The sequence below is a fragment of the Schistocerca gregaria genome, chromosome 1 (genome assembly GCF_023897955.1).
Source record: "Schistocerca gregaria isolate iqSchGreg1 chromosome 1, iqSchGreg1.2, whole genome shotgun sequence".
NCBI classification, from domain to species: Eukaryota; Metazoa; Arthropoda; class Insecta; order Orthoptera; family Acrididae; genus Schistocerca; species Schistocerca gregaria.
The window spans coordinates 462,073,384-462,092,678 of record NC_064920.1 but is presented as its reverse complement, the minus strand read 5'-3'; the positions used below and the strand labels follow the sequence as shown (position 1 = coordinate 462,092,678).

The window sequence follows — 19,295 nt, the reverse complement described above, 5'->3', positions numbered from 1 at the left end:
ATGGTTAACAACACACATTTATAGTTTGAGGTAGAAGTATTCCTTCCTGGAAGGTAACGAAGTGGCTGCATGAAGGGCATCCAGCCAGTCCTTAAATTAATCATGCCAAATCCAATAGTAACCATGCTGACTCCATGCAACAAGGAAAAAAAGAAGAAGAGTTATTATGCTATGTACGAAAGGGGAGCTATTTAGACTACCAATTATTTCCTACTGCATTAAGAGGAATTTGAAACGACAGAATATAATTAATAAGACCTGGTAAAACAGATACAATTATAATTTACTTGTGCTTTTCTGATGATCTCTAATTTCCAGTCTTAGTTTTGTAGAAAGCCTGTCAATAATTACCGTACAAATATAAAGAATCACACTGGGAACCCTAGAAAGGGATGAAAGTACTCATATAACAAATGTTGTCACAGTATATACTGTGTTTGGCTGCAGCAGAGTTACTAGAAGTGATGCAAAAAAATAATATTACTGATGCCAAAGGAATCTCAGACAGAATGGCAAGATTTGTTTTAAAAATAAATGAAAGCTATTCCAAGTAAATAACGTAAATCAATACACCAAGAAGCTCATTTTCCAATGAGGAGGTATAAGACCTCTAGGAAGAGTCAAAAAGTTGATAAGTAACAGCAAATCTCAAAACAAGATGATAGTGAGAGGTCTGAATGCAAAAGTAGGTCAAAAACTAAAGAATGAGGCATCAATGGAAACTTATATCTAATTCCATGAAAACAGAGAGCATGTGCTAACAGAATTAGGTGATAACAGTATGTTTGTTCTTAATACATTATCCAGAAGAAAACAAATTAGAAAATGGATTTAGAAAGACCAAATGAAGCTAGACATGAAACTGACTACATTTTTAACACATAATTAAGGAATGATCCAGGATAAAATGCTCCTAAATGTTTTTCAAAATGAACATTAACTCCTAAGATGAAGAGAAAAAATAGACAAAATTCTAAAACAGAAACAGACTTCTCTGTCATTAGGTCTGAAATGTAGAGTATGATAATTTATTTACAGTTTTGTGTGATACAAGATTTGGCTGAAAAAATCTGATTATTTAAATAGACAAACAGTATGGGTTTCAGGGTCAACCACAAGACTGCTGATATCTGATCCTCCTCTCACCATTCCCACTACCCATTCATGGCTCCCAGACTTGCAGTTGGGCCGTGACCTATGTGTGTGAGACAATGTGTCTGCAGCCTGTCAAAAAAATTCATAGTGTTTCAGAAGAGCAATAATTAATGTGAAATTTTTAGTGAAACTTGGGAAGTCCACCACACTGGTCCATTATTTATTAAGCACACATACAGTGATGAATGTCTTTCATGAATTCAAGTTTTTGAGAGGTTTAAGTGGTACAAAGAGGCCTGAGAAGACACACATGAGTCATGTCCAGGGCACCACTCAACATCAACAATAGTTGAAGACAATGAGAAAATGGAGGTTTAACCTGAAAAGACCATTGATTGAGTAACCATGTCGTTGCTGATATTGTAAACATTGGCAGATTTTACATGAACATATTCAAATGAGAAAAGTGTGTTCAAAAATGGTGCGCAGGAAGCTAATGCCTGTCAAGTTTTAGTTGGCTAAACATAAGATCCACCTTACTCACCAATCTCGCTCCATATGACTTTTTTTCTGTTCCTGAAAGCAAAATCTGCAAAAAGGAACAAGATTTGAGACAGTTGAAGGCATGGTAGAAAAATGCCAGGAACATGTTTTCAGGAGATAACTTCAAACACTGCTTTGAGCATTGGAAAATTTGCATAGAGCCATGTGGAGAGGACTATATTGAAGGTTATAAACTGAAAGTTGTGAAGAAGTAAAAATGAAGAATGTTATATCCTTAATATTGTTACTTTTTAGTCAAACATTGTATTAAAGGTGAAATTATGCAGTTAGATGAGATTTTAGAAAATAAAGGGAATACCAGAACAAAAAAGAGCTGAGGTATTTGTGTCAACAGCAAAAAATGTTGCAGGTACAAACATCTGCATCTGTACTCTGCAGACCATTGTGAAGTGCACGGTAGATAGTACTTCCTATTGCACTACATTATCAGGGTTTCTGCACAGTCCATTTGTGTTCTTTGTGCTACGTAATGTGAGTGTAATCAACAGGACTGATACATATGGCTAATTACTGCTCACTTGAAATAGAAATTAACTTATATGGTTTTATATTTGTTACTGATACTTAACAACAAAAGTTATTCCTGAAAGTTACATAAAGTTAAATTAGATGGATAAAAAATTTACTCATTGAATGACGACTAGAGAAACACTGATTGTTGGCAGGCCCCAGAAATCAATCAGTCTTTGTTTGTCATTCCATCTGGTAACTTTCCCCTAACATGGATTTCTTGGTGACTTTTACATAACCTTTGCATTTCCTAAACTTTGCCAATCCTTTTCCTTCATCCCTCTTCCTTTCCCTTTAACCCTTCTACCAGAAGATGGAGCTACTGGCTCTGAAAGTTGACACATTTTCATAACTTTTGTGTGTGTTTTTTCATTTGTGTTTTTAGTGGATTATCCAATGCATGAAAAAAATTTTGACTGAATTTTTATGTCACCTAATTATATTGGATAGCTGTAGTTACAGAAAAGCAAGGGGAGGATAGAAAAGAAAAAAAAAAGTTGATTTTTTGTGTCTTCAAGCATATTGTGAATTACCTGAAATGACTTCCTTTGACAACTTCAACAGACAGCCGTCCAGTAGTCCCATTGTATGCTAGACCAAGGAGGAGCTCTGGGACTCCTCCATGCTGCATCGAATGTGTTGATCCTGTGCTGTCACTTCTAGCCAGGCTCAGGAGGTCTGAGGCTGACGAGTTTAGCTGTAAACAAAAATGAAAAAAATTATAAATAATAAAAAAAATCAATGAGAAGCTATTGGACAGAACATGTGAGTAGTTCTGTACTCTTATAAAGTTTGTAGACAATATAGACAACTAGTTGTTGGGAAAAAAACCTCTTATAAAGTTTGTAGGCAATGTAGACAATTAGCTGTTGAAAAAAAAAAAACACATCTTCTCAAGAAATGAAGTGAACACTGTTCAGTGAACACTGTTCAAAGGAGAAAACATGGCACAAGGTCCAGACAACATACAGTGCCCAATATAATATTGCCTGGCAATGTAAATAAGGAAACCTCACTGCAGTTTTTTTAAATAAAATATGGAACAACTGATCTGATATTCCTGATACAAGATAGTGAGAGTATTTTAATTAAAAATAAGTACAGACAACAAGTTCCAAATTGCTTTACAAAAACTCTGCTAGAAGTGCTCTTCCCTAGATCACTGACCATAAAAAAAGTCTGTGGTGGAGGTGAACAGGTAAAAGTCCATAGTTCTGGCACTGGTGCAAAGGAACTGAAATGAAATACATAGTTCTACCTTCTTATGATCTATCATGTGACTATAGCAAATCATTAATGAGAGGTGGAGACTCATGAATTTACGTTAAGGAAGTACTTCAATTCAGAGTTGGAATTATATAATATGACTTATTTAAGTAAAGAAAAATATTGTAAATAATCACTGATAGAAATAAACGAACAAAATCCATTAAAAAACTAATTATACTTTGTTTAATTAGGTCTCCCAAGGTAGTGTTGACATATTTTTCACAAAATTAATGGCAGTGCTAGATGAGACGTGTACTCCTAAATGATATAATTTTATTTAGAGAAACTTAAATATTAATATAATGAAAGTGGTTAAAGTCAGCAACAGGATATTCAATACACTGTACAGTTATGGTATATCACAACTGATGACTAATGAAACAAGATGAAACAAACACTTATCTTTCATTGTTGACCACATACTAACAAATGTTAACCAATGTAATGGCTACAAACCTTGGGTTCAGACCATTTTAGTCACATTGCAAAACTTAAAATATCTGCAGCAAACCAAACAAAAGTAGTTAGTTACAGAAGATGTAGTGTATCAAAACGGTATGAGTTTGCATTGTAAGATGGCCAACTGGACATTTCCTAAAATATTATATGGAGAAATCAGCTTTCAGGAACTGGGTAACAAAAAGTATCAGAAAATTCTCTGAAACATTCAACTTCCTCCGCTTTATCAAAGATAATGAGTGTGTGGCGGACCTGTGGTCACAGCAGACACAAATAGTACCCAGCATTCGCCAGCCCATGTATGTAGATTTACTGTTACACCAAATTTTGGCAATGGCATGATGCACACTGGACCAGACGAAACAAAGCAAGTAGTCAGTGCAAGATGGATAAAACAATGCGACACACGCCTCTAATCTTTCTCACTGCAGACCATGTGGGTCGAGTTAATGTGACTACCCACAAAAGTGTACAAGAATTCTTGCCTAGTCATTCATTTAGCAGTGTCTTTCATCCATCTGCAAAATACATGAGACTCTGCGAGCTGCACTGGAAATAACCATTTGGAAAAATGACCTTTGCTTTGTTTGGTTCACAGGCCATGGAACATGCTTATCGCCAGAGTGTGTGCCCTCTAGGATCAGTGGTTGAGCCATACCAGCAGAGCAATGCCCCAGTACAGATATTAAGGATAAGAGTTTGCTCGTAACATCTAGCAAGGTATAGCAAAATAAAAGTATGTCACCGACAGAACAACCCTTGTCAATTCCCATCGCGTTCCTGTTACCAAGTCTCTTCCTTGCATACACTGCATGGATGTGTCAGAAAAGCCAGGTCACTGCACATCTAGTACTGTAAGTGGTGATAACACATGTCCACACTTCACTGGTAATCCCAACATGACCTGAGGCTAACATGTGGTGATGAATGTTCATCTGAACAAATGTCGTGGAACCAAGAGTAGACTGGTGCTTATCATACCACATCTGAACAGTGTTCTGTAGAGATAAATGATCAACTTTTCTGGGCAAACATATATGTGGGGGCTCGGTAACCAGCTACAATGGGGCGGCCGGGATGTTTGGGTTTGTGAATTTTAGGAAGTAGGTAGAAGGTAGGAGTGCGAGGTGTCGGTAGGGTCAGGAGTTTGATGGAGTCAGGTGAAAGGTTTTGTAGGGGGCCTAAGGTTCTGAGGAATCCTTGAAGCTCTGCCTGGACATCAGGAATGGGATTACCTTGGCAAGCTTCAAGGAATCCTCAGAACCTTAGGCCCCCTACAAAACCTTTCACCTGACTCCATCAAACTCCTGACCCTACCGACACCTCGCACTCCTACCTTCTACCTACTTCCTAAAATTCACAAACCCAAACATCCCGGCCGCCCCATTGTAGCTGGTTACCAAGCCCCCACAGAACGTATCTCTGCCTACGTAGATCAACACCTTCAACCCATTACATGCAGTCTCCCATCCTTCATCAAAGACACCAACCACTTTCTCGAACGCCTGGAATCCTTACCCAGTCTGTTACCCCCGGAAACCATCCTTGTAACCATTGATGCCACTTCCCTATACACAAATATCCCGCACGTCCAGGGCCTCGCTGCAATGGAGCACTTCCTTTCACGCCAATCACCTGCCACCCTACCTAAAACCTCTTTCCTCGTCACCTTAGCCAGCTTCATCCTGACCCACAACTTCTTCACTTTTGAAGGCCAGACATACCAACAATTAAAGGGAACAGCCATGGGTACCAGGATGGCCCCCTCGTATGGCAACCTATTTATGGGTCGCTTAGAGGAAGCCTTCTTGTTTACCCAAGCCTGCCAACCCAAAGTTTGGTACAGATTTATTGATGACATCTTCATGATCTGGACTCACAGTGAAGAACAACTCCAGAATTTCCTCTCCAACCTCAACTCCTTTGCTTCCATCAGATTCACCTGGTCCTACTCCAAATCCCATGCCACTTTCCTTGACGTTAACCTCCATCTGTCCAATGGCCAGCTTCACACATCCGTCCACATCAAACCCGCCAACAAGCAACAGTACCTCCATTATGACAGCTGCCACCCATTCGATATCAAACGGTCTCTTCCCTACAGCCTAGGCCTTCGTGGCAAACGAATCTGCTCCAGTCCTGAATCCCTGAACCATTACACCAACAACCTGAAAACAGCTTTCGCATCCCGCAACTACCCTCCCGACCTGGTACAGAAGCAAATAACCAGAGCCACTTCCTCATCCCCTCAAACCCAGAACCTCTCACAGAAGAACCCTAAAAGTGCCCCACTTGTGACAGGATACTTCCCGGGACTGGATCAGACTCTGAATGTGGCTCTCCAGCAGGGATACGACTTCCTAAAATCCTGCCCCGAAATGAGATCCATCCTTCATGAAATCCTCCCCACTCCACCAAGAGTGTCTTTCCGCCATCTACCTAACCTTCGTAACCTCTTGGTTCATCCCTATGAAATCTCCAAACCACCTTCCCTACCCTCTGGCTCCTACCCTTGTAACTGCCCCCGGTGTAAAACCTGTCCTATACACCCTCCCACCACCACCTACTCCAGTCCTGTAACCCAGAAGGTGTACACGATCAAAGGAAGAGCCACGTGTGAAAGCACCCACGTGATTTACCAACTGACCTGCCTACACTGTGACGCTTTCTATGTGGGAATGACCAGCAACAAACTGTTCATTCGCATGAATGGACACAGGCAGACAGTGTTTGTTGGTAATGAGGATCACCCTGTGGCTAAACATGCCTTGGTGCACGGCCAGCACATCTTGGCACAGTGTTACACCGTCCGGGTTATCAGGATACTTCCCACCAACACCAACCTATCCGAACTCCGGAGATGGGAACTTGCCCTTCAATATATCCTCTCTTCTCATTATCCACCAGGCCTCAATCTCCACTAATTTCAAGTTGCCGCCACTCATACCTCACCTGTCATTCAACATCATCTTTACCTCTGCACTTCCGCCTCGACTGACATCTCTGCCCAAACTCTTTGCCTTTAAATATGTCTGCTTGTGTCTGTATATGTATGGATGTGTGTGTGTGTGTGTGTGTGTGTGTGTGTGTGTGTGTGTGTGTGTGCGTGTGTATATACCTATCCTTTTTTCCCCCTAAGGTAAGTCTTTCTGCTCCCGGGATTGGAATGACTCCTTACCCTCTCCCTTAAAACCCACATCCTTTCATCTTTCCTTTTCCTTCCCTCTTTCCTGACGAAGCAGCCGCCGGTTGCGAAAGCTCGAAATTCTGTGTGTGTGTTTTTATTTATTGTGCCTATCTACCGGCGCTTTCCCGCTTAGTAAGTCTTGGAATCTTTGTTTTTAATATATATATATTCCATTTTTTGTGTGTATGCTTCATTTGTGAACCTTCTGGTGAGTGTGTGTGTTTTTTGTTTTGTCATGTTATTTCCTTTGTGTACTTTTTCCTTGTACAAAAACTTGACTCAAAGTCAAGATGTTGAATTTAGGAGAAGTACTAAAGCCTATAAAAGATTGTCTTGCGTGCAACCAGATGCTGGAGAGTGAATTACAGACATGCCTTGCATGCACGGAATATGTGCATCCACAGACAGCTCAGGAAGGTTTCGGCATGCAAAGCCCCACCACACCAACTCTCCTACTGTTGCTGAAGTCGCGGCTAGCATTGGATGGTTGTTGTCGAGTCTGCCTCCTTTTTGCCCTTGTGACCCAGTCAAGTGGTTCAGCCAAGTGGAGGTGGTCTTCATGAGCAATAATGTAACTCGTGACCTCAAAAAATTCAGGCATGTAGTGAGCCAGCTTGACCAAAACTACACGACCAAAGTATGGGACTTAATCACCATCCCACCAATACAGTCCTCTTACAAATGACCGAATGAACAACTGGTCCATCAGATCTCATTTTCATAGCAAAAACGAGTGCATGAATTGCTGTGACAAGAGGAATGCAGCCACTGGAGATCTTCTATGTTCCTGCACCACTTGCAGAGCCTCATACTGTCTGCCGTGGTACCAGACTCAGTTTAACACACTATCTGGGTGTGCAGTCTCTCCACTCAGGTGGAGGCAGTAATAGCACTGCAGAGAGAGATGCAGGTGGACGCCGTTGCATACTTGGCTGACGGGAAGCACGAGGTGCTGGCGACCGCACCTAGCACTGTGGCAGCTTATGACACCATCTCTGCAGTGGCACACATTTCATGCGGCCTGGGCTCTGGAAGGACTACCATGAATGGACATGCACTTGTACCACATGCCAGCAGGCCAAAGTACAGAAGCACATCCATGCACGTGTGGGCGCTTTTACTGACGTGACACTTTCAATTTGCACATGTCCATGTGGACCTCGTTGGTCCACTCCCTCTCTTCCGAGGCAATTGGAATCTACTAACTGTGGTGGACCACTTCACACACCAGCCAGAGGCAATGCCCATCATGGACATCATTGCTAAGACCATTGCCATCCCCTTTGTCAACACCTGGCAACAGACTGTGGCCACCAGTTTGAGTGTGCACACACATCGCCAGACTGTGTCACGTCTGATTACACAGAACCATGGCTATCATCCCGCATCGAATAGCATGATCAAATGGCTCCTTGGGACTCCAAAAGCCACCCTCACATGCCACAACACCACCTGGACAGACGCACTCCCACTGGTGCTGATGGACCTGCGAGTAATGCTGAAGGAGGAGATCAACATGTTGTCTGTTGACTTCATTTAAGAGCAACCTCTCGCAATCCCAGGTAGTTTTGTAGAGGAAGTACCAGCCTCCCGCTCTGTCAGAACATCTGTTCACTGACATGGGCAGTCTCTGAGCCCACATACTGATGCGGCATGGCACTGGAAAAGTATTCGTGCACTCCAAGCTGCAGCACAGCATGCACGGCATGTTGTGTACCAATGTGGTACAGGCACCTTTGTAGGCACCCTATTCCAGACCACACCACGTGATCGCCTGTTGAGAAAAAACATTGGACACTGAGTGCAATGGGGAGCCGTTTACAGCCTTAGTTGACAATGCCCAGCTGGTCTGTGTCTTGCTGCTCCAGCAGCCAACCACTTCTTCAAAACGGCGGAAGATTTGAAAATAGATGGCACTCCTTCCAACAGTAGTAAGACAGAAGCAGCACCTGTAGCCAACAAAGACACACACCTGCAGCTAGCTGTCATTGCACTGACACATACACCTCCCACCAACTTGCCCAGGAAGCTAGTACTGCCACCTGGACCATCCCCACCACAGGTCCATGGGTCACCCCCACCACAGCTGCCAGCACACTACCTCATACACACCAGCTGACTCATCTGCTTCAAACACCCGTGCTGCATCGTCAAAATGCCACATCGTTCAATACAGCAAGCATGTACCAGTCGCCACACATATTTAGAATCTGGTGTCCCTCAGCCGCAGTCTGCTGTAGAGACATTGTTTCCAGCTTGTCGTGCCTGTAGCCGGTATCTACAGTTACGTATGGGACACCATCTTCCATGTCAATGGCTACTTGTCTATCATAGCTCCTAGACTTGCATTCACATCCCTAGGCTTCCGCCATGTTGGGCATTGAGGCAGGATCAGAGTCCTTGCCAGTTTTCACACTCAACATTCCTGTTGAGTTCCAGACATCACCCTCTGTGCCACCGGTCTTGTCTGTCACAGTTCCGGGACCAACATTCAAGTCACAGTGACACTGTACTCATGTACTTTTATACTTAAAGTGCAATATCTTACCTCTACTGTCTCAAGCATTGAGATTGGATTAAATGCAGCGCTGTGCTTCCACAACTGAGTCCGTTGGTGAACTTGCGGGACAGTGCGACTCATAAACCTTGGATTTGTCAATGTGATTGTCATTCTGAATTATTAAAATAGTGAGCTTCATTCTACTGTAGTAGAATTCTACTATCACTGGATCAGCCTTTGAAACGTCTTTCCAAGTGACTCACAGCCCCACTTCTACACTGCAAACTGCTACAGGCACTTCTTAGCCAGCACCGGTTGCCACTGCTGTCACTAGCCGACTGCACGAGAACATGTCCACTGCATGGTCAGGAGCCCTGTGTGTTTACGTCATGAGCTGCCGCCTTTCCACCACTGACTGACACCTCACCAGCATGCTCACAATGATGTCACCACACAGCGTGTGAACTCTAAACACATACATGACACAGGCTGATGACCACACTTCCTATTCAGCTACGGAAGTCCCCTCTCCAAGGGGGGATCTGTGTGGTGGCCACTCCACAGAAACATATGAATAGTGGAACAGTGGTCACAGCCACCAACACAAGCACACAGTGCCCAGCATTCAGCAGCCTGTGTGTGCAGATTTACCCTTAGCCAAATTTCGGCAATGGTGTGATACACACTGGCCATATGGGACAAAGCAGGCAGTCAGTGTGAGCTGGACATGTCTCCGATTTTTCTAGCCATGGACCATGTGGGTCAATTTAATGCAACTCCCCACAAATGTGCATTTGAAGTTTTGCTCATTTGTTAATTTTGCCATGCTTTTTATACATTCATGAAAGACATTATGCTCTATGGGTCACGTTACAAACTGACCATTTGGAGATGCAACATTTGTTTTGTGCAGTTGACATTATAGCACAAGATGCTTATCACCACGATCAGTGATCCAGCCATACTACCAGAGCAACAGACCAGTATGGACATTAGAGATAAATGTTTGTTTGTAACATCTAGTGAGGTACGGCAAGATAAAAGTATGTCACTGACAAAAAAACTCTTGTCAATTCCCCTGACAATCCTGCAACCAAGCCTCTTCCTGACCATAGCACTTGGGTGCGGCAGTAAAGCAGGTTCACTGCAGATCTATGACCATAAGTGGCAATAACACATGTTCACATGTCAAGTGTGACTGAAACACCTTACACTTTTTTCTCAGATACAAAAAGCTGCAAGAACTTACTATAGGATGCAAAATGAATTCAAAGTGATAAGGCAATGCAGAACCATGATGGTAACAACAAAGCAATTTGAAAGACAGTAAAGCAAGTAGCTGGTAGAACAAAGCTGAAAAAGATAAAGAGAGAAGTTAGAAACAAGGATTGTTTAATTGATAAGCATAAAGGTCTTCACAATCTCGTGGACAATTACTTAAGTCACATAGTAATGAAACTCAAAGCACAGTTTCTCACAATACACCATACATTTACAAATAACCATGCTGCTATCTGCTACTGAAAAGGAAATCAGTGAAAATATGCAAAGAGTTAAAACTAAAATGTCCATAGGCTACATTTCATTTTGCCTGCTAAAAGACTGCAGTATCAATACTAAAGCGCTTATAAAAGGTATTCTAAATGAGTCTTTCAGATCTGACTGTTTCTGATTACCTGGAGCAAGTATAAGTTCTCCCCATCCACATGCATTCATTCCTTTCATTCATTCATTCATCATGTTCTGTAGATCCCATCAGTTATGAGGAACTTCAAGGACATACAGTAAGATAACACAAAGATACAACAGAAACTTAAATTATGCGGTATTAACAGTAATCTGTCTTTGCACTGATTAATACTATTCACACTTACGCCATCTATATTAAAATGAGTAAATTAGTAAGGAAGCTGCTACTCCTCAGTTTTCCTATGTATCTGCTACTAGTAGCTTAATATTTACTTGATTAGAATGGTGTTTTTGAAAGGAAATATTTTTTACATCTATAAATGCTGAATCCTATTTGTAATATACACTGATCAGCCAGAACATTGTGTCGACTGACCTACTATCAATATAAAACCATCCATTGTCACCTGACAAAGAATGACTGCTAGTGATACACAGGCATGGAGCACACTATCCTTGTGTGGAATGAGAAAGGTGCACAATCTATCTGCATTTGAGTGAGGGCAGATTGTGATGGCCCGGAGGCTTGACAAGAGCATTTCCAAAACTGCACAACATTTTGGGTGCAGTAACAATGTTTTGACTGCTCAGCATATTATTATTATTTGTCATAGATCATGACAAACATTTCTACATGTAATGCAAGTAACAGAACTTTTCATTCTCTGAATGGAGAGATATTCAAATTATTCATAGAAAGATTTGCTAATGCTGTACAGTTTTTGTCTTCTTTTGACTTGGTAGGGAATCCTAATTTATTGCGTTACATTAGATGGGAGCTTTTTGAGTTCAACACCACCAAAACATGGGCTATCCCTATTTGTAGATGACCCATCCACCTGGCTACCACAAAATCGTGATATGTGGCACCATGGTGTCTGGGTTGTGGACTGCCAGGTATCTTGGTGCAAGGTAAGAAAGGCACCTAACCTGGCACCCACACATTGAAGAAACCTGAATGAAGGCAACTGACAGGTTGCGGGCACCCTACCCTGTGCTTAACTTGATGTCCATACTTCCACTGTGCCTAGGTGTCATCCTCTACCTCACACTGGTGTGACCTGAGCTGGAACACACCACAGTAGTGTGGCGTAACGTTAAAGTAGTGTTGGGTAACAGTGCCTCAAGGCATCTAAAGAGTCTGCAGGCTGTGCAGAACTGCTTGCTGAAGTTGCCCTGCACCTGCCACCAAACAGAAGGACAAGCCACATGGCTAGTACCTCACAAGTCACCAAGAACAGCAACGAAGATGATGTCCTTTTCATGAACTGCAACGGTGTGTCAAAATGTAACAATCAACCAATCACGCGGTGTTTTATAAGTAGTGCCAACACGTGATGCATGCATATTTTTATGGCTATGGAACAATTAAATTAAGATAGTAGTGTACTCAAAATGTTATGTGTTTTGTATAACTAATATCGACAATATTATTTTGAAATAAGATCGACTTTTCTTCATTCATGATCAGAGATCTCTAATCACTCTTGCATTTTACTATAGGTAATCCGCATGTGTTTTGTACACATATTATTACTCTCCACCCCAAAACACCTACTTAGGGAGGAAATTTAGCTCTGTACATTTATTATTCTAGCATGTGTCACTATAATGTATGGCTGACTTTGATATCAGTTTTAGCAGAACAAGACGATTTTTTTCACAAAATATTGCAGACAATTTCCTCTTAGATGCGGTAATAATATTGTTTACTCTGGTACAACGATTGAACGAATTTTTCTTTAGTGATTAGAGATCTGTAATCATAATCCTATACTGTGATAGTCAACCTTCCTGTGTATAAATAACATCTGTACATACAGGAGAGAGAGTGTCATGGGATGCATTCTATAAAACGATGCGGCACTATCCTACATGAGGAGAAATGGTCATGATAACAGAATAAGAGAAATCAATGCCTGTATGGAAAGATTTAGATATTCTGTTTTATCCATCCACACTGGTCAACATACCAGTCAGAGGACGATTTGCTCGATCGCACTGTGTTGTTTAGTTAAGAAATGTTTGGATGAGGATTATCGATAAGGTATGAAATAGATGTTAGAAATTCTAATAAAAATCAGTGTATTTTGTGTCAAAATCGATGACTTTGCACCAAACGCAACACATTTTGAATAAAAATTCAATCATATAAAATATTTTTTAAATATTTCTGATAGTGTTTCAGTTGCAGACAAACAAACAAAGTTTTGATGCCCACCTGGCTAGCCGCACAGTCTAACGTGCTGCTTCCCCAGCGGGAAGGCGTGCCGGTCTACTGGGGGCCAAAACGCACAACCATGTGGAGCGGCAGCGAGGTGAGTGGACTGTTTCGGCCTGCTGTGGGGTTGTGAACTACTGAGGGCTACGGCGGGACGAAGCCTCTCTGTCGTTTCTAGGTCCGCGGTTCAATACTCAATGTACACACAAGTTTTGACAGTTTGCTCCATACAGCGTATTACATACAGCAAAACTGTAACAAACTACTCTACAGTTCTCATCCAAGTGCTTGGCATACGTTTCAGTGATTACTTCTTGACCATTCCACTTTCAAATAGCACCTGGGGAAAAAATGTACAAAGCTTCTATTAGAAACCCAAATCTTTCCATGTTAATTAATTACATATGTCGACTTTTTCCATGTATTGGAGTTCGATCTACTTGAAACCTGCTGAATACACTCACAAATCTGACGCAAGACTTGAATTTTTTTGTTTGCTAAATGACTCAGGGTAATCAAACAAATCATTTGCTGAATAGTATACAGGTTCACATGGGAGAAAAAAAACTGAATCTTTCCATGACAGCTCTAGTTTTTCTAATTCTATTACATTGGTCATCTGTCTCTCTACGTAGGAGGGGGTTCCCAAAATATTTTATCATCGTTTTGCTGATTGCGATCCCATGGCAGTCTGTCCCTGTCATCAAAAACATCACAATTACACTGGTGCCTTACAGTTTGTATGGCATTACCACACAAGGATACAAGGTAGCTGTCAGACGACAATGTAAGTGGGAGGGGGGGGGGGGGGGGTGATGAACGCAGCTAAATTTCCTCCGTAAGTAGGTGTTTTGGGGTGGAGAGTAACAGTATGTGTACAAAACACATGCAGGTTGTCTATTATATTATGCAAGTGTGATTACAGATCACTGAACATGAATCAAAAATTTTTTATTTATTAGTATTCAACATGGTTCAAATGGCTCTAAGCACTATTGGGACTTAACATCTAGGGTCATCAGTCCCCTAGACTTAGAACTTCTTAAATCTAACCAACCTAAGGACATCACACACATCCATGCCCAAGGCACGATTCGAACCTGCGACAGCAGCAGCCGCGTGGATCTGGACTGAAGCGTCTAGAACTGCTTGGCCACCGCGGCCGGCATTTATTATTATTAATTGTTCAAATGTATGTGAAATCTTATGGGACTTAACTGCTAAGGTCATCAGTCCTTAAGCTTACACAATATTTAACTTAAATTATCCTAAGGACACACACACACACCCATGCCCGAGAGAGGACTCGAACCTCTGCCAGGACCATTAATATTAATTATTTATCAAAATACATAATATTTCAAGTACCAAATACATGTGACAATACAGTTGTAATTTACTTGTTCTATAGCCATAAAAATACACATATGTAACATGTTGGTACTACTGATAAAATCCCATTACATTATTGATTGGTCGTGGCATAACCATGAAGCAGCACCAATATAGATGCTCCAGAGTTTAATGTCTGAAGTCCATGAGGCTGTTCACAGTAGATGCGGTTGCGTACAAGAAGACAGCAACAGAAAACGGTAGGAAATTACAGGAAGACCTAAGATGATTGCTGACTGGTGCAGGTCTTGGGAGTTGACACCAAATGTAACTAAACATAATGTAGGGTGCATAAATTGGCCTACAAATCCAATACTGTACAATTACAGTAGCCCTACTGGTGTCAAATCACTACAAACAGAAACTAACGTAAAACACTCGGAAGCAACAACCCAGAGCAACCTAAAGTGGAATGACCACATAAAACAAAATGTGAGAAATAGCACGTAGCACGTTGAGAATCTTTGGAGAAATCCTAGGGAAACATAATCCATCTATGAAAGAAGTGGTTTACAAAACATTTTTAACTTTGGAATGTACTGTTGGAACTTGAACTTTAATCCTAGTATACTGTAGTGGTTTGTGTAATAAATAGTTAGTAACATTTGATAGCAGTGTTTACTTTCGTTCTAGAGGCATTACATTAATTATTTTTTATCTGGTCGCCATAACTATTTAGCGATTAACTTCAGTTTAGAACACTTTCTCTATTTACAATTATTAGGCACTCGGCCTCAGCAACTATTTTGTGTTCAAACCAGATGGATTTATTTCGTTCATCACTATTTCAAGACTTGTTTCCAAGAAGAAAATTTAAGTTCTTTTAATTCAATACAACTTTTTGACCAATTATGGCAAATACTTTAACTTGTAATGAAGTGTTTGTTGTTTTTACAAATCAGTGCTTACATTTGCCCTTCTAGCCCAGGTGCATAGTGCTTTGCTTGTTCTTTCATTTCTTCCTGTGGCTTTTGTGGTTCCTGTGCCAACTTTCTACTTCTTGTCCCATAGCTGCTGGCATCATGATAGTTGTGGGTCTTTATTTTTCGCACGCAGTGAAAGTTTTGTTGTTTCTCTTCTCGTCTATGTGATTTTTGGTCTGCTTGGTACACACTAGTTTCTGTTAGGAGTTAGCTGTGTTTGTGCCCAATTCATTTCCACTACATATTTTGAGATGGTGTATTTGTAGGGCAACCATCTATCTACTCGTTACTGTGAGACTACTGGCAGATGCAACACTGTCTTCTGGAACTGCTGGCGTGCATTCCATGACGTCAGAGTTGCCCTGTGGGGTTCCTGGCCTTCAGACTCCGCCACAGTCTTAGGCACAGCATCAAATCCTGGAGTAAGCGTCTTCACGGCTCTGGAGGTACGTAGCCATTGTACCTCCATGCTCCCAGGCCGACCACCTCTGGACACCACTGGTGCCGCGTCATGCTCCTGGCATGACACCAGACCCCTATGGCCACCATTATTATGACACCACACGCCTCCTGCCTTCGTCCCCAGTGCTCCATCAGCTTCCTCCTCCAAACACAGCAGCTGCACAGTCTTCTACTTTGATCTTCCATAGTTCTTCCTCTGATGACTCCCAGAATGCATCCATCATTGTGCCTCCTCTTCTCCGTCTGCCCTAGCCCGTTCCTACCCCGTGGACACACTTTCCGCTGCTTTTTGTACCTCATCCTTGCACATGTTTTAGACATTCCCTTTCCATGCTTAATTCAAGCACGCAATACCCTAATTTCTCCCAAGTGCATCTGCACAGCAGAGATTTACCCCAAGTGCATCCTCACACCAAACATTGTCCCAAATGCTTCTGCACAGCAACTATTCATCCCAAGTACTTCTGCACAATACTTTTCCCTCCAAAGCCCTTTTGCACACCAAATTTCTCTCCCCAGTGCTTCTACACAACGCTTTATTATCCTATTTGCTTCCTTGATGCTTTCGCACAACATTACATCCCTAGTGCTTTCATGTGGCCAGTTTTCCTCTCAAGTGCTCCTGCATTGCACCTTTCTCTCCCGAGTGCTTCTGCACAACAATTTTTTATTGTACATAATCTCACACAACAACTTTGATTCTATGTGCTTTTGCACAAGAAAATCTCATCACTAGTGCTTCTGCACACTCAGTCTTCTACCTCATTTTCCATGTTTTTTGGAGCACTGTTTCCAGTCTATGACTTACATTATGTGGGCTCCTTTGAGACTGGTTCCAGACAAGCCGCTCGTTGGCTACTGCCAATGTTATGGACCACTTGGGGCCTGCCCATACCAGTCCCACAGAAATGGGCGCTGGATGTGCTGAATGCTGCCAGCTAGGCTCAGCTCTCATTTACTGTCGACTACTGGGGAGGAGGGAGCGACCTCTCAGGGACTCCATGTGCTGCCAACTGGGATTCTGCTTCTCCGTGATCCCTGACATGGATCCCCGTCTCTCCTCCCTTTCCAGAGGGAAGGTGGTGCTGAATCACAGTACCTAGAGAGTTTTTCAAGAAGACACATCAGGACTGCCAGCTACAGTGCCCATGGAAGTGGATTTCGCAATCCCCACATTCTTTGTAATCAGCTCGAGCACAACACTGCTTGAGGTCGTTGCATGGGTGTCCAGTCTCTCAGTCTAGTGATGAGGTGGGACTTTTTCAACTCTCTCTGCAACCCACACTACATCCAACTACGCAGGCAGCCTGCTTCCCTACAGATGAAACTCGAGTGGCTGCCATGCTACACAGGGCCATCAGAGAGCCCCCAGTGCGTCAGCAGAGGTCATTGCTCTGGATCCACAAACCTCTTTTCTACGTCAGACATGTAACAAAGCTAGACTGACTGTATTCTGGAGCCAAGTGCTGTACTTAGGTTGGTGTGGGCGCCTTAGGAGGCCAGTTCACTCTCAGTGAGCTTCCAAGTCAGGTACTGCATTTTCACGCATTTCTTCAGCAGGAACTCACTTTGGAGCTGCCGTGATGACAAACCAAAGCTTCATGATATTGTTGCTGTGAGTGGGCTTGTATGAATTCTGGACTTCACTATGTTTTCGTCATACTGGAACCCTAATAGCGGACTATTCTTCGGTGACCTTAAACTCGAACTTAGTCGGGGTTCTCAACATGTTAGCTTTGGACTGCTCTGTCGGGACATGAACTTTTTTCTAATGAGGTATTTTGTGTAGTAAATGGTTAGTAACATTTTGTAACAGTGTTTGCTTGATTATAGATTCATTCTACCTTCGATTATATTTATCTTAATTCTTTCCTATTACTGGCCTTTGTCTGCCGTAATCGTTTAGTAATTAACTTCAGTTTAGAACACTTTATCTACTTGCAATTACTAGGCACTCTGACTCAAGTAGTGGTTTAAGTTTAACCAGAAGGATTTATTTCGTTCATGGCTACTTCAAGACTTGTTTTCAAGAAGGGAAATTAAGTTCCCTGAATTCAATAAAACTTGTTCATTGCATACGTGAGTCTTTACTGTTTGACCACCTTTGGTGGATACTTAAGTTCCAGTGCAGAATGGCACGCAAATGATCATTTAGACAATGCAAGAACTTTGTGAGGATGCTAAACAAACTCCAGTGGTAGATGCTACAAAAGAGATGTGGTGCATCGCAGAGAGGTTTACTGTTCAAAAACAGAGAGAGCACGTTCTGCGACAGAGATGGGCAACATACTGACAGCTCCCATGTACATCATGCGAAATCACCACAATGAGAAAAACCAAATAATTAGTTGGTATTGACGCTTTCAGAAATCATTCTTTCGACAGAGTTTCACAAATTGAACAGGGTTGTGGTTAAAGGATGGAGGTACCTGACAATCTCTATTGCATGCCTTATGGTGGCAGTGTTATGCACCTGATTTTCAGTACAGTCTTCACAAAGACAATAACATCACCTAGGGAAAGCTTTATGGAGTGTACAATGTTATCTATTGTAAACAGCAGAGGGTACACAAGTGTGGATTAGGTAAGGATGGGAAGCTAAATTGGTTGTATCCTTCTCTAAAGAACCATCAATCCTTTCTGGTAGGGATTTCAGAACACACAGCAATACTCTGGAGATGGCTCAACACTTGGATTTGCTTCATCTTCAAAGTGTACTGGCAACGAACTGCAGTGTCTGACTCACCCTTCCACATGACCTAAACACTATTGTAGAGGATAATAAAGATAGTCTGACCCCCTTGTGTGCACGTACAATGTTATTTGGACCATGAAACCACTGAACAACACATAATTATAACTTAAACGTGAGAAGTTACTATATAATACACTGTTAAAAGGTTGTACTCCTAATGGAATGGAAGAAAACTGTGTTATGTGTACTATACAGTTCATTCGACCTTGGCTTCATCCTAGAGTCTCTAACCTACAATTCTTTAACCAGGGAGACATTGTCCCATCTTT

General features: G+C 41.9%; 1 protein-coding gene across 1 annotated transcript in view; it reads right to left on the bottom strand.

Annotated features, from left to right (window-relative positions):
* Positions 1-19,295, bottom strand: part of LOC126353994 (synaptotagmin-14) — a 559,379-nt gene that overhangs the window by 42,433 nt on the left and 497,651 nt on the right. Inside the window, exon 10 of the mRNA XM_050003342.1 lies at positions 2,703-2,866. Coding sequence (XP_049859299.1) covers positions 2,703-2,866 — 164 coding nt within the window. The remainder of the gene's footprint in view (positions 1-2,702; positions 2,867-19,295) is intronic.